The sequence below is a fragment of the Paralichthys olivaceus genome, chromosome 8, assembly GCF_024713975.1.
Source record: "Paralichthys olivaceus isolate ysfri-2021 chromosome 8, ASM2471397v2, whole genome shotgun sequence".
NCBI classification, from domain to species: domain Eukaryota; kingdom Metazoa; phylum Chordata; class Actinopteri; order Pleuronectiformes; family Paralichthyidae; genus Paralichthys; species Paralichthys olivaceus.
Genome location: NC_091100.1, coordinates 3,455,427 through 3,469,178, shown reverse-complemented (window position 1 = coordinate 3,469,178; position 13,752 = coordinate 3,455,427). Strand labels below are relative to the sequence as shown.

Sequence of the window (13,752 nt, the reverse complement as noted above, 5' to 3'; positions counted from 1 at the left end):
TTATCTATTGATAAATCGATCTATATGTAAGATAAACGGGTTTTTCAAGTTTTTCAATTCCATGAAGCATCCACCCCAGACGGAGATTTCCCATGTGCATAGTGATTAAAACACATTGAGCTCCTAATGAAAAACTACCTTCAGCAGGTTTGGAGCATTTGAACCATACAAACAAGTTGAAACCCCCCCCCCCCCCACATTAGTTTAGTTTCATCTAATGTTTTTTAATTATGTCTCTTGTGACCTCTCCAACTCAACAGGGAAGCAATACTGAATAGTTTAAGAGCCCATTGTAAGTTAATTATTAACACAGATCAAATGTCATACTGCTTGCATCCAATACATTGTATATCTCAATCAATAAATCATGATGTGCTATGCAGCGACATCAATTGGGTAATAAAGGTTGACAGGGCTCCTTAGTTAGGAGAATAATACGTCTACAGCACTGAACCAACAAATCAACCGAGTATCTAACTTTCTACGGCCACCGTCTGGCATCCTGAGGTCAGCGCCTGAGGGGCTTAATAGATTGAATCTATCATTTTAGATGCCTCCACGAGCCACCGCCATCGTTCAGAATCAGTCACTGATGGGTCACTACCCTAATCTCACCAAGTCATTCCTGAGGTAATAATATGCAAAATGCATAAATGCAAAATACAATGGATGGGATGAATTTTATTGAGAAATTGGGTCATTTTGCAGCAAGGAATAGAGGGGTGGGTTTGGCATTTAGCTTTTGCAAGCTTAGCAGAATCTTTTAATTAAAAAAAAAAAAGAACCCACTCTCAACATGAAATATTGAAATATGGTTCAATACCACGAGTTCATGAAAGAGAAGAAGCCGAACTCTGTTAAAAAGCTGTTTGTTTCTGCAGCTTCGGGCCTCGAGTGTGTTACCGTTCATGTTTTCCATCGTGTATCTAAGAACGCTTCCTCTAAATACAACGTGCGTGTTTATCTGTGTTCAGTTCCCACAGCACCTCCGCAGGAAGTGGAAGTTGTAGCTATCAACTCGACCACCATCCGCTTCACGTGGAACCCTCCACCTCAGCAGTTTATTAATGGCATCAACCAGGGATACAAGGTAAGCCTCCGGATGAACTTTGTCTTGCAAGACCTGTCTTACGTCAAAAACATTTCGTGTCAAGTTCAGTAAAATTAAAGATGTTGATGGTTTTTGATTTTAAAGGTAAATTCCTTCAATCGTAAATCTGGGTGCAGACACACGTCCGTCTACAAACCAATTACTGTCAAGCAGAGGTAGACGCACCGTATTAAGTGATCATGGCAGGACATACCGTTCCCTAAATTGCTTTGTGAAACCAAAACTTGATTAAACAATTAAACAAAGACGTAAATCTTGGTTTCTGGACTTTCAGGTTTGAAAATGTTGGTGGTATGTAGCAGGAAAAGATTAAAAAAAACCTCAAATAATATGAACTAATTAAAAAGAAAACAATCCATATTTTCCGTGTGTGGGTACGTTTTGTGGGGAAAAATGTCTCTTTCAGCTCAGGGTCATGCACTGCTTCCTGCTCCTGTTTACCCATATACTTAGCCAAGTCAAGTGTGGTGAGGTAAAGAAAAGAGAGGATTGAACATGGAGGACAAAAAAGAAGGTGTTAAGAAAAACAGGAGCAAAGGACTGGAGCAAAAATGAGAGATAGTAAAAAAGGAGCTGCAAGCAGGATAATGGGGGAGCAGGGTGAGAGAGCGAAGGGCTGAATAGTGTGAGTGATCTATATGTACTAGTTCTGCTATTTGATTTATTCTTCACTTCGCTGTGCCAACCAAACCCAGAGGAACTGATTAACATGACAAAGAAAGCACACATATTGTGGCTGTGCGTCACTGGGTCTGTGTGTGTGTGTGAGTCTGAATGTTGGTGTCTTTGTTAGCTGATAAATACTATATGTTTTTCCATCTGTTTGATGTTGCCTGTGTTTGCAGGCGCTTCCACTTCACATCAGTGGAGCCTTTCACCGGCGCAGCACATGTGGCTGTGCATCGTCTCGGGTGTGTTGTGCTGGTTAGAGGACAGTAGATAATGATATTAATTAAAAGAGGATATGAAGCAGAGCCTCGTTTCATTCCGCCCCCCACAGATCAGTGATTATATACAATACCTTTAATAACGCGGCTGAAAAGTGATAACCAGACTGAGAGCCAGTTCTGGTGAGTCTTCCTCCTACATGTCCTTGACACTTATGGCTTATTAACGCCTTAGTTTTTAGAGACGCTCACTTCAGTTATCATCTTTGTCTTTGTCGCTAAGTGATTAATTAGGTTTATTCAGGGAACTTACTGACAAAGAAGAGCAACAGTTTCTAACTAAACATGTTCCATTTTGCTTGGATTCTCAAGGTTTACCTTCCACACACAAGAGGTTGTACTGTATGTGCATCATTTGAGTGATGGGTCTCAGTCGTCCGGGTTATGAAATGTGCTTTATGAAGACAACTGGACTTCCTTGAGGTCCCTGAAGATGTTTTATCTCTGAACAGAGGAAGCCTCTCAGACGAGAAACCTCATAAAGTTCTGAACTTCACTTAGAAGTGTGTTTACAGTAAACGATGAAGCACGAACATATACAGGAAAACATTTATCAGCATTATAAAGTATTTTACCCTCAACCAGAGGTAACACACGTCTCAGCCGAGGGTGTTCTTCCGAGGACAGAGCTGCACCTCCATCACGATCCATTGCAATCAGAACGCACATGTTTCTATAGCAACAGCAGAGCCAGTCCTCCCAGCTCCCTTTTTAAAAGTGGACCAGCACCAGAAGCCACATCAGCACATTTTTACTGCACCCAAAATACACTGATAATGCATTACAATAGAAAACCTTGTTTTACAATGACTAACTGGGTGCAGTGCAGCAGCCTCAAGGCAGAAAATCTCAGCCGTCTCTGGGTATCAACAGCTTTTTCCAAACAGCAGGACCTGAGGTTTTTGATTGTTTGACTGGTTCCTATTGCAAAATATAAAAAGGAGCACGTAATGTTTTAATCATTAAGATTTCTGTTTTTTTATTTATTTGGCAACAGGAGACAGCAGAACGTTTTGCTATAAACACTAATAACTCTCTCATCAGCAAAGTGTTTCCATCCCCGGAACGGCTGCTCGCTGGATGTTTGTCACACCTTTCTGTTCTGTGTGAAACGATCAGTTTCGTCTTGGCACCAACATTCACTCCACAGTCGACGTCACTGAGATCCCATTTTCCCGCTCTGATGATTGATGTGAACATTAAGTGAAGCTGGGGACACGTCTCTGCCACACGGTTGGCCGATCGGATGCTTTCACGTAACAAGGCGTGAAGTTGGCCCAAATAAATATCAGTGTTGAAATCTTAGAGTTGAAGATGCTCTCTTAAAACACAATCTAAGGAGAACACATCAGGACTGTGTTTTGTTTCTGTTGTGTCACAAACAAAATCTAACGGTCTCACTACTGTCTAACGCTGAGCTCCCTCTCATCGTTCCCCTGGTCACATTTCATTCAGTCCCTGCTGCATCTGAACTTTGGTTTCAGTTCAGAAGTGATCTGGTGTCCTTGTGCATTGTGAAGTAGGGGAAAAAAGGAGTCTGCGCTCTGGGTCACTGTCTCCAGAGTTCCTGCCATCAGCTGTAGTTTTGCTCCTCAGGCGTCTCAGATGTGTGAAGCCACTTGTGCCCAGTCTACTATTTAAAAAATGGAGTTAACCCCATCACCGCGTGGACTGTCAGTCCGTCTCTGCCGCTTCGCTTCACACCGAACGCTACACCTCAACCCGGAAATGAATAAATTAACAAAAGTCCTAATGGGTCATAATAATGTCACAGCAACATTCACTGAATTTCAACCAAATATTCCAACAGAAGGCGGCTTCAGTGGCTACAGGCCCAGGCACAGGTAGTGTGCAGGGACGATGTGGAGAAAATCACTTGATGTGAGTCAAACAAGAGATTTTTAGCATGTGAGCCGTAAGACAGTAGACATACAGGTCACTTTTTGAATTTTGATGAATTCTGATGTAAAGAGAAGCTTTTGTTTTCACACCTACAGGGGGGATGCAGCAATAACAGATATATGTTAATGCACACCCACCAACAATATGCTATTAAAGAGACATTTTGAATTAAATTATCATATAAAGCTGGTCGGTAAACAGGATGGATTTTTTTCCTGCATTGACAAACCACTAACCCACATCGCTCTGCTTAATTCTGATGAAAACTTCGCCTAAAATGTATTTAGCCAGTTATTTCTTCATGCTCTAAATATGTGTACCATATTTAGTGTGGCCCCTGGCTTATCTCTCATTATGAATATGTAAGTGAACGCTCTTCACTGTTTGTTTTTGTGGCCCGAGCAACAACGCAAATAAAGCCACCGTGGCTCGGAATACAAATCAAGTCCCACAATGCAGACGAGCTCACTTTTCATTAAGCATTTAGTTGCACTGATAGTCAAACTCAGTGTTTGCCTTCAGATAGTGTTATGACTGATAATGGCCCGGTGGTAGAAATGCATGTTAAGTGGAACATCTACATGTGAATAAATCCTTCAGTTTGAATGCATTGGAAATGCAGATGTTTTGGGTTTTGTTATTTTTCCGGGGGAATGAAACAAATGTGTGAATACCGTTTGGTTTTAAACTTCAATGACAAGAACACCCTTGTGTGTCTGCCTAATTTTAAAAGATTCACTTTGTGCCATACTGCTGCAGAAATAAGTTTTGTTTCATTAGTGCAGCCTGAATAATAAGATTTGAATTCAGTGGCCTGGAGCTACTGCCGTTGAGTCAGATTCACGACTAAACAAATATGGGGGAACTCACAACAAACAGATTAACCGGCATGAATATTTATTTCTAACCGAGATGTCAACAGTGATCAATTGTTCTTGTGGAACTCAGCTGCTGGTGTGGCCCGAGCAGTCGCCAGAGGACGTCATTGTCGTGACCATCACGCCGGACTACCCAGGTTCACGCCACACGGGATTAGTCAGCGGGCTTAAGAAATTCACCTGGTACTTCGGCGCCACCCTCTGCTTCACAACACCTGGAGACGGCCCCCGCAGCCCGCCCACCCTGCTGCAGACGCACGAGGACAGTGAGTACACACACACACACACACACTTCAATTTGAATAATGCCAGAACATATCACTCTATCAGCCTCTCCTATGAATAATAATGAAATGTATTGACTGGCTCTGTTTGTATCTGTGTGACACACAGCTGCTTACACAACGTCTGCTCTCCAACACCCCCTGTTTTCTCTTAGGCTCTTACTTTAGTTCCTCTCTTATTTAATCTTTGTTCTTAGTTTCCCCTCCTCTCTGTCTTTTTAAAGGGAATTGATTCATATGTTGGCATTTATAGCCCACTGTTCCGTGGATAAACATAATAGAGGCTGCTCCCAGTCACAAGTACACATGCACACAGTCGCACCGTCAAATAAACACAATAGCCTGTAGGCAGACAGACAAGCAATTATTACCAGCCTGCAATTATCGAGTGGGAAAGAGATATTAGAAGCCGAGCGCACACACACACACGTTAACACACATCACATGCACACACACGCTCACACATACACACAGCTGAGGACAGGTATTGATTGGGTGCTGGGCGTGTTGCAGGGTTAACGGCGGGTGTAATTCTTGCTTGATGATAGCTGACTGTGTGCGTGTGTGTGTCTGCGTGTGTGTCTGTGTGTGTGTGTGCGCGTGTGTGTCCAATAGTGGACTTCTCAGTCATTACACACTGTGGACCAGTGAGCTAGCAGGGCACATTTTTTAGTTCCACTCTCAGTCATTCTTTAAATCATGCTATAATTATGTCTCAAACTCTATAACTCTGTAATGTATTTTAATTTTATCCACATTGGGGCCGACTCATGTTACAGTTCATACTCAGCACTGCCTCTGCAGGTCGGAGCAGAGATTTGAAAGACTCATTCACAAACATTGTATCTCCACAGTGTGAATTATGTGCAGCCCGAGGCAGGTTTTCAGGCTACAGCCACACTCAAACTATTTAGTTTTAAAATGCATTACACTATGTTTATGCCTTCTGTCCATTCTACTTTTTTAGCCCCTGAAAACAGAGGACAGAACCTTGGCAACACTTCGGGCGCTGTTTATAAAATCCAGGGCTGCGTTTTATTCTGGACAGACAGAAACCGAGACTGATTTGGAAATGATGATGCACTCACCTGCATCCTGATGATGCCAGACCCGGGGCCTGATTGGGTCTTATCACTCACGACTCAACCACCAGCGATGAATAGGAAACATTGCTGGTGCTTACATTCAGTAACAATTCCACCTCCTCGTCGGCCCAAGTAAAGAAATCCCTGCTCTGACTTTTTGCTGTTCTTTGTTCATGGTATCTCCTGGATCTAAACAACCCACGGCATCTGCTGCTTCCTGTTTACACCTGCACATGCATGATCCGTGAAAGCAAATGTTCACTGTGTGTGGTTGTAGCCTCAGACTACACTGATAGAACCACTAAGTACAAAAGGAATGGTGTTAAAGGACACTGGTAAAAACAAGCAGCAGGATTTGAACTGCATCACTGGAGGCTGCAGTTACAAATAAACCCAAGACTTGAGCAAGTCCCTTTCTCAGAGGTGGCTTTTCTCCAGCTTTTCAATATTCTGGGTATAAATTTCTCTGAGTCTCATAAGGATCAGACTCACAACTTCTTTTTCAGAGCCTTCGAATGTTTACTTTGCTGAAAGGATCTCAAAACTCCAGAGATTTCCTCCCACTACCTGAACAGAGACATTTTGGACGACCTGTGGATATTGAACTTCAAAACTCAGGCATCAAACCCACAACGCCAAAGCTACCAAACAATTCTCTCAGTCTCGGAGTCTTTCCTCAGGGTGCAGGACTTCAAAGTTTAATAAGTTGCCGGAGGATTAAACCTACAACAGTAAAACTTGTGAATTGTCCGGTTTCTCCAGTGCCTTTCCACTCGGCCACTATGATCTGCCAAAGGTGGTGCCAGCTTTTCCTCTGGACAGCACCCAAAGGAGAGAAGTCAATGACACAGAGTGGAACAGTTGTTAACTAAATAGCTCAGCTTGTTAGACGACTGCTTGGATGTTCTAGGCTTAAACTTTTATGAGGCTCAGTGAATTTTGAAGCTCAACTCCATGAGTGAAGACTCGAGGGCTCCAAAAAATGCAGCTCATAAGTGTCTGACCAAATGTCTCAAAATGTCAGAGGGGTGTTAAATCTTTTAGGATGTGGGACCTCGCTGTGGTTCACCTGGATAAGGATGAACCACCATCAAGGCTGAATCCATACAGCAGCCGCCCAGGCCCTTTGCTGCAAGTCATCCCTGCACATGTCATGTCATTCTCCACTGTCTCCGTCTAATAAAGCTGAAAAAAAGTCTCCCCCCCAAAAAAGAGTTCAAATGAAATATTGAGGTTGTGGGTTCAGCTCTCAAGTAACTTATTGAATTTTGATGTCCGACTTCCAAGGAAGGACACAAAAGGTCTAAGAAACACAGCTCAAAGAAAAAGCAAAGGAGTGTCTGACCAAATGGCTCCAGGTGTTTTATCATCGCTCTGATGTTTGGAGGTTGTGGGTTCAGTCCTTGGTTAATTCCAACATCCAGATGAAAAGACTGAAGAACTCGAGGATTCTGAGCCTGACTGTCTCTGACCAAATAACCCGGTGTGTTAGAGGAAAGCTCGGATGTTCTCGGGATGAGGGTTCAGTCCTTATGAGACTCAGTGGATTTTCACATCCAACATACAAAGTGACGACTGAGAAGATACTGTGAGGAGTTCCCAGTGCCGTCAGTAGTTACCTGTAGATAATAAATATGCCATATGTAGTTATATTCTTATGTATTTATTATATTCACATTCAATTACCCTTTTGTCTGAAAAAGAAAGGAAATGAAAAAAGCAGTTCTACAATTATTTTATAAAAGAGTTTATTTAATAATGACTGAAACGACTCAAAGTAGTGGTTCACTTTTGGTTGGCCTCAGTCCTCCGCGGGTAAGGAAGGGAAGTGTGTGTTCTTGTGTGTGTGTGTGTGTGTGTGTGTGTGTGTGTGTGTGTGTGTGTGTGTGAGAGATTGTGTTATTGAATGTCTCAGATGAATAGCTTAATCGCTCTGCAGGGAGAGGGGTCAGAGCGCCATGGATGAAATGAGAAACGACAGGCATGCGTGCACCTGAATATGTGTGTGGTGGTCAATGCAGATGTGATTACAAGGTGGTGTGAGAGGCTGAAGAGCAGCAGGTGACGGGCTGCGTAAACACGTGACGTCGTCTAAAATCTCTTTTTGTCTCTGATGTAGATTCACTGTAGGAATATTTAAAATATGAGCTCAACAATAAAACCAATATCTGATGTGTGAATCTGTTTTTTCTCAGAACCTGGACCTGTTCGTCATCTGAGCTTCACTGAAATCTTAGACACGTCCCTCAGAGTCAGCTGGGCCGAGCCCGAGGACAGGAACGGCATTATTATTGGTAAGAGCCAAGAGGCAATCAACGGTGACATCGCCCATCGGTTTGTGAGCTGCTTCATTGAAGCCTGGAGTTTGATTTCTTGTCTCGTGCCATCTTTGTTTTGTGGAACCAGAAGCATCCATATTTGGAAGAGCTGGAGGTTTGAGCTTTATCGTCTCTTGAGTGAGACCATAATCTTTTTTTTTTGCAACCCCTGCTGGTCATTTGAGAGAATACAGATGTCCTCATTAGCTTCACTTTCCGGACCTGGCGTCAGCATCCGTTTTTTTTAATACATGTCTATGGATGTGTCCCAAAACTGTAACTCTCGCTCTGGGTGCAGGCAACATGGTGTGAAGGTAAAAAAATGACGAAATCTGTCTGAAATCACAAATGGACTCCCTTTAAGCGATCACCCCACATTGTGAATACGTGTACGTGTGTGTGAGTAAGTGTCCGCGTGTTGACAGAGCAGGATTATGTCCAAACATTCATCAGGCACATGCACAACGAGCGCACAGTCGAACAGCACAAGGCTGCAGCACCTTTACAGTCAGCTTTCACACTCCGGAGTGGCAAGATTTGTATTAAATCAAGGTCACCTTCCACATTTACTCCTTTCTCCTCAACCTGCTTTTCATCCAGCACCTGGTGAGCATGGAGACAGATGCGGGACCATTCACTCTCTCCAGGGCGTTACACACAAGTGGCCGCACTCACACACGCACACACACACACACACGTTTGAAGGTGGTGGAGTGTGATGCATGACTGTGAAGATGCAAAGGGACAGACAGGGATTCAACTGTAGTTACCCACCCACACACTCTCCCTCCTTCTTGGCTCTGTACATCTCATTATGTGTGTGTGTATGTGTGTGTGTGTGTGTGTGTGTGTGTGTGAGTCTGCTCATGTCTATATACAACTTTATTACCCTTATTACCTTTATTATGAATACCTTTATCAACCCAGCGTGTGCTCTGCTCCCCGCAGGCTACGTGTTGTGGTGGGAAGTGTCTGATATAGAGTCGAGTCGCGAGGAACGCTCTCTCTCCAACTCCACCCTGCGGTACCAGCTGACCGGCCTCACCTCCACCACCGCATACTCACTACAGGTGGCGGCGCTCACTGCCGCAGGAAGGGGCGTGGTCACCTCCTCCACCATCTCCACCGGAGTCCCACCAGGTACAATAAATACGCACAAGTGAGCACAGTGGAGCTGACAGCGACACTAAAGAAAGATTTTCACATGTACCCCGCTGTGTACGTGTGTGCGTGCGGAGTAAATATGACTGATGAGCTCTTACGATGCCATTGTCTTTCCTCGGGCTGATAAGTGGCTTTAACTGTGCGTCCATGAATCATCACCCTCTCCACACACACACACACACACACACACACACACACAGCATCTTAGACAGTGCTTTAGTGTGCAGTTTATTTGTGTATACTATGTGCACACTGCATGCAAGATGAGTTTGTATGACTGGACTAAGGCCAAGCTGCAATCATTATTAGTGATGATTAACTGCAAATAGCAAAGTGTGTGTGTGTGTGTGGGGGGGGGGGGGGGTGATGGGAGAGAGAGAGAGCAAGAGACAATCAAAGAACAGAACTGAGGACGAAAGAACTGATGGAGAAATATAATGAGGGAAGAACAGGGAGCACAAAGATATATGCAATCTTTGAAGAAAAGAAGACCAAAGACTGGACTGAGAGGAAGTGGAGGAGAATAGAATAGAAAAAAACTCCTGCAGCAGGATTTTTGTCGTAACATTTTCCGATTATTAATTTATAAATAAGAGCACAAAAAGTGAAAGAAAGATGGATACAGACACTTTTTAGATTCAGAGGTTATTCATTAATTCATGAAAGCAAAAGACTGAAGGAAAGACAGAGGGCTGAAGATTAGAAAAAAGGAGTAAAGAATGAGAGAGAGATGGAGAGAGGGGAAAGAGAGAGAGAGAGAGAGTGAGAGAGATCCACTGAGCATAGATTCTTGTCTTGTTTATTTATTCATGTATTCATGGAGTAGGGAGAATTTTGTCATTCATCTGAGCAAGGCAGCTGATATCAACATTTCCACATTATAACCCTTACAAGTTTGCTGTATGCACTTACAGAGAAATGGTGGCTGATAGCTGTAATTTGTCTTTTGTTGCAGACATGTACTTGGCTGGATCCAGTTAAAAGTGTATTCCCTTGTTTCCATACTAACTGGACCCGGTCCAGTTATGTAGTTGCAATGAAAATCCCCTAGAGATATTCTACCAAACCGCCCTGATGTTCCCCGGTGAACCGATGTGTTACAAAACACAGCATTTGATTCACCTTCTTTGCAGATGCATGTATTCCGCCATGTTAAGCAAATGTGAAGTTTGTGAAGCTGCAGCAGAATTCAGCGGATCACAGCCGAGCACTTACACAGAGAGATACCGGGTATCACAGCGAGGAGAGGTGGTTGAACAGTGGCTCTGAAGACAGGTCTGAGACAATTTAGAGCAAAGTGGATTATGATTATTTTCGATTTTGTAAATTGCATTAAGAGAAACAAGCCGTTGTTAATTCGTTGGGACTTGACGGTTAAAAAAGAAAAAATTTAAAAAGAGAGAGAGCAAGAGAAAATTCAGAATTTCAGCTTCCGTCTCCCGAGCTGTCGTCACCTGTGGCTTCAGCAGAACATTTAGCTCTGATTGAAGTGTTCAGACTAAACTTAGTTACGTCCTCAGAGGAGGTTAGGTTTTACCCCTGTTGGTTTTTTAAATAAGATTATGCACAAAAAAAAACAACTTGGTGGAGAAATGTATTAAATGTTTTCGGTGTGGATCTGGATCAGGGAGCAGATCCATGAATTACGTGACATCCTCCTCGTTCAGTGCAGGTTTCAGTGTGAATGTGACAGAAACAGCAACTCAAACAGGAAACAAGTGCAAAGTAACAAACCTGCTCATCATCAAGGATTCTATGCTGAGGACATGTTCTCTGCGTTTAAGATGAATTAATTGAAACTCGATTGTTGTGCTTTCGAGAGTGCAGCATTTTCCAGCTGTGAAAGACAGTAACTGTCTAGTTATTTTTAATTAATCCTCACAAAAATACGAAAATAAAACAATTTTACTCATAGATTCTTTGTGGGAGGACGGCAAATTACAAACTCATTAGATTTTGATGATGAGGATAAACAGTATGTCAGCTGTGTTTTGTTTTTGCTTCTTGTAAGTTTTGGACTGTAGTGATCAGGTCTACGTATTGATTGATCAGACTGACACCAAGGATCCCCCTAAATTCAATCTGCACCAAATTGCACACACTCATAATTATCAGCCCTGATTTTTCTTTTCATTAAGATTCATGAATTATTCCCGAGGGGGGAAAAAAACGCAATGTTCCATCAAGTTTCACGGAAACTCAGTCGGTAATTGTACGTAATCCTGCTGACAGCAAAATAATAACATAACCTCTCGTCTGTTCTCGATTGTCCTCCGCTTCTCGTCACTTCCTCGTCGCCCGGCCGCGGTATCCAGGCGTCCACGACTGTTCAGCAACATTACCCGGGTCCTGTCACTCATTATTCCCACAGAGATAGAACAATGTTGGAATAATAATGGGTCAGACATAATTTATGAGCCCTGCAGCCCACTCAGACATTTATTGGCCTTAAATGGACTTTAGTGAACTGTGCATTTAATTTACCTCTCGCCTCCACTGGTGTACAGATTTATCTCAGTGTATTGTATTGCCAACCTCAGAAATATGAAATGAATTGCCGTCATCCTCTCAGAGAGAGAGAGAGAGAGAGAGAGATACAGCTGTAGCACAAGAGCCTGCGCTTTACTATAATTAACGTCTTTTTTCTGACCAATCTTTAATTTTTCTTTATAATAACCAAGCATGGTTAAAAAAAACTCACCCCGACTTAAAATCTTTTTTGTCATTAATGGTGACGTGCATCTCCTCGTTTTCTCTTCTCTTGTTATCGTGTTAATTATAAACCATGTTTCACAGTTTTGGCATTTTATTTATCCATTCATGGAAAAATCTCAAAACAGTTTTGTTCCCCTTTTTTTTTATCCATTTATTCAAAATAATTCACTGCACTATAAAAAAAAAACCCCACTGGTCTTTATATACATTCCAATTTTACCTTGTTCCTGCAGCACCAGCAACCAGAGGTGGTTCTTATTTCAAAGAAAGTGTAACTTACTATTGAAACATCAATAATGCAGTGCAGACTATTTTTCTTTTCATAAATAACATTGTTGTGGGAGCAACAATCCCACAGATTTAGGACCGTAAATATTTTATATACCCGTAAAAAATATGACGGTGACCTGCCGCTGTCGGCTGCACTGGCAAAACTCTCAAGGGATTTTCTTTTTCTGTTGCTGTAGCTTTGAGTGAAGAAGTATTCTCTCTGTTTTCTGTCTCTAGAACTTCCTGGAGCTCCGTCCAACTTAGTCATCTCCAACATCAGCCCTCGCACGGCAACACTTCGCTTCCGCCCCGGTCCTGACGGCAAGACGGCGATATCTCGATGGATTGTCGAAGGACAGGTGCGTGTGTGAGACCTGCGATTAACATCCGCCCTGAGAGATCCGATCGCAAGTGGATCTCTGGACGGATGTGTGTACCAGGTCAGAACAGGGCCTTAGTGTTATATCTCTCTTTAACAGGTAGTGAAGGAGGATGGAAAAGGGGAAGCGTGGGGAGTCGTCTACCAGAAAGACAACCAGCCGGATGCAGACACACTGGAGATTCCCGACCTCGCTCCGTTCACTCAGTACAGGTGAGTGGCAAACACGCGTCACCTGCGCGAGAACACGGTGAAGTGATGCGATACCGCGCACTCACACCCAGCAGTTCCTGCAGCATTGCTCAACCCAGGTGAAGTTAGATAAATCACACAGACACACCGGGAGACAGTTCCATCTGAGACTTTTCTATTTGTCAGCACCTTCACTGCTGCTGCATGCAGATCCTCCCCCCCCCCCCCATCTTAAATAGCTGAAAGGAAGGAGGGAAGGAGGGGGGGAGGAAAGGCGATGAGAAAGCAGGAAGGGCAGCAGAGAGCATTAAAGAGGAGGAGGAGGAGGAGGAGAGAGGAGTGTCTGTAATCCCTGCTCAAGGGCCATGGGGAGCCGGCAGTTTGTAAATGTGATCTATCCCCACTCCGAACGGCTTCCTCCTCATTCTCTCTCTCCCCCTCTCTATCCATATGTCTATCTCTCTGCCGTATTTATCAGTCTATCTGTCTATCTCTGCCTCCTGCTCT

General features: G+C 43.3%; 1 protein-coding gene across 3 annotated transcripts in view; it reads left to right on the top strand.

The window, feature by feature from the left end:
- Positions 1–13,752, top strand: part of sdk1a (sidekick cell adhesion molecule 1a) — a 221,523-nt gene that overhangs the window by 170,543 nt on the left and 37,228 nt on the right. For all 3 annotated transcript variants that reach the window (XM_069530412.1, XM_069530411.1, XM_069530413.1), the window contains 6 exons: positions 975–1,090; positions 4,909–5,104; positions 8,403–8,501; positions 9,474–9,665; positions 12,912–13,033; positions 13,154–13,266. In XM_069530412.1, the coding sequence (XP_069386513.1) occupies positions 975–1,090; positions 4,909–5,104; positions 8,403–8,501; positions 9,474–9,665; positions 12,912–13,033; positions 13,154–13,266 (838 nt within the window). The remainder of the gene's footprint in view (positions 1–974; positions 1,091–4,908; positions 5,105–8,402; positions 8,502–9,473; positions 9,666–12,911; positions 13,034–13,153; positions 13,267–13,752) is intronic.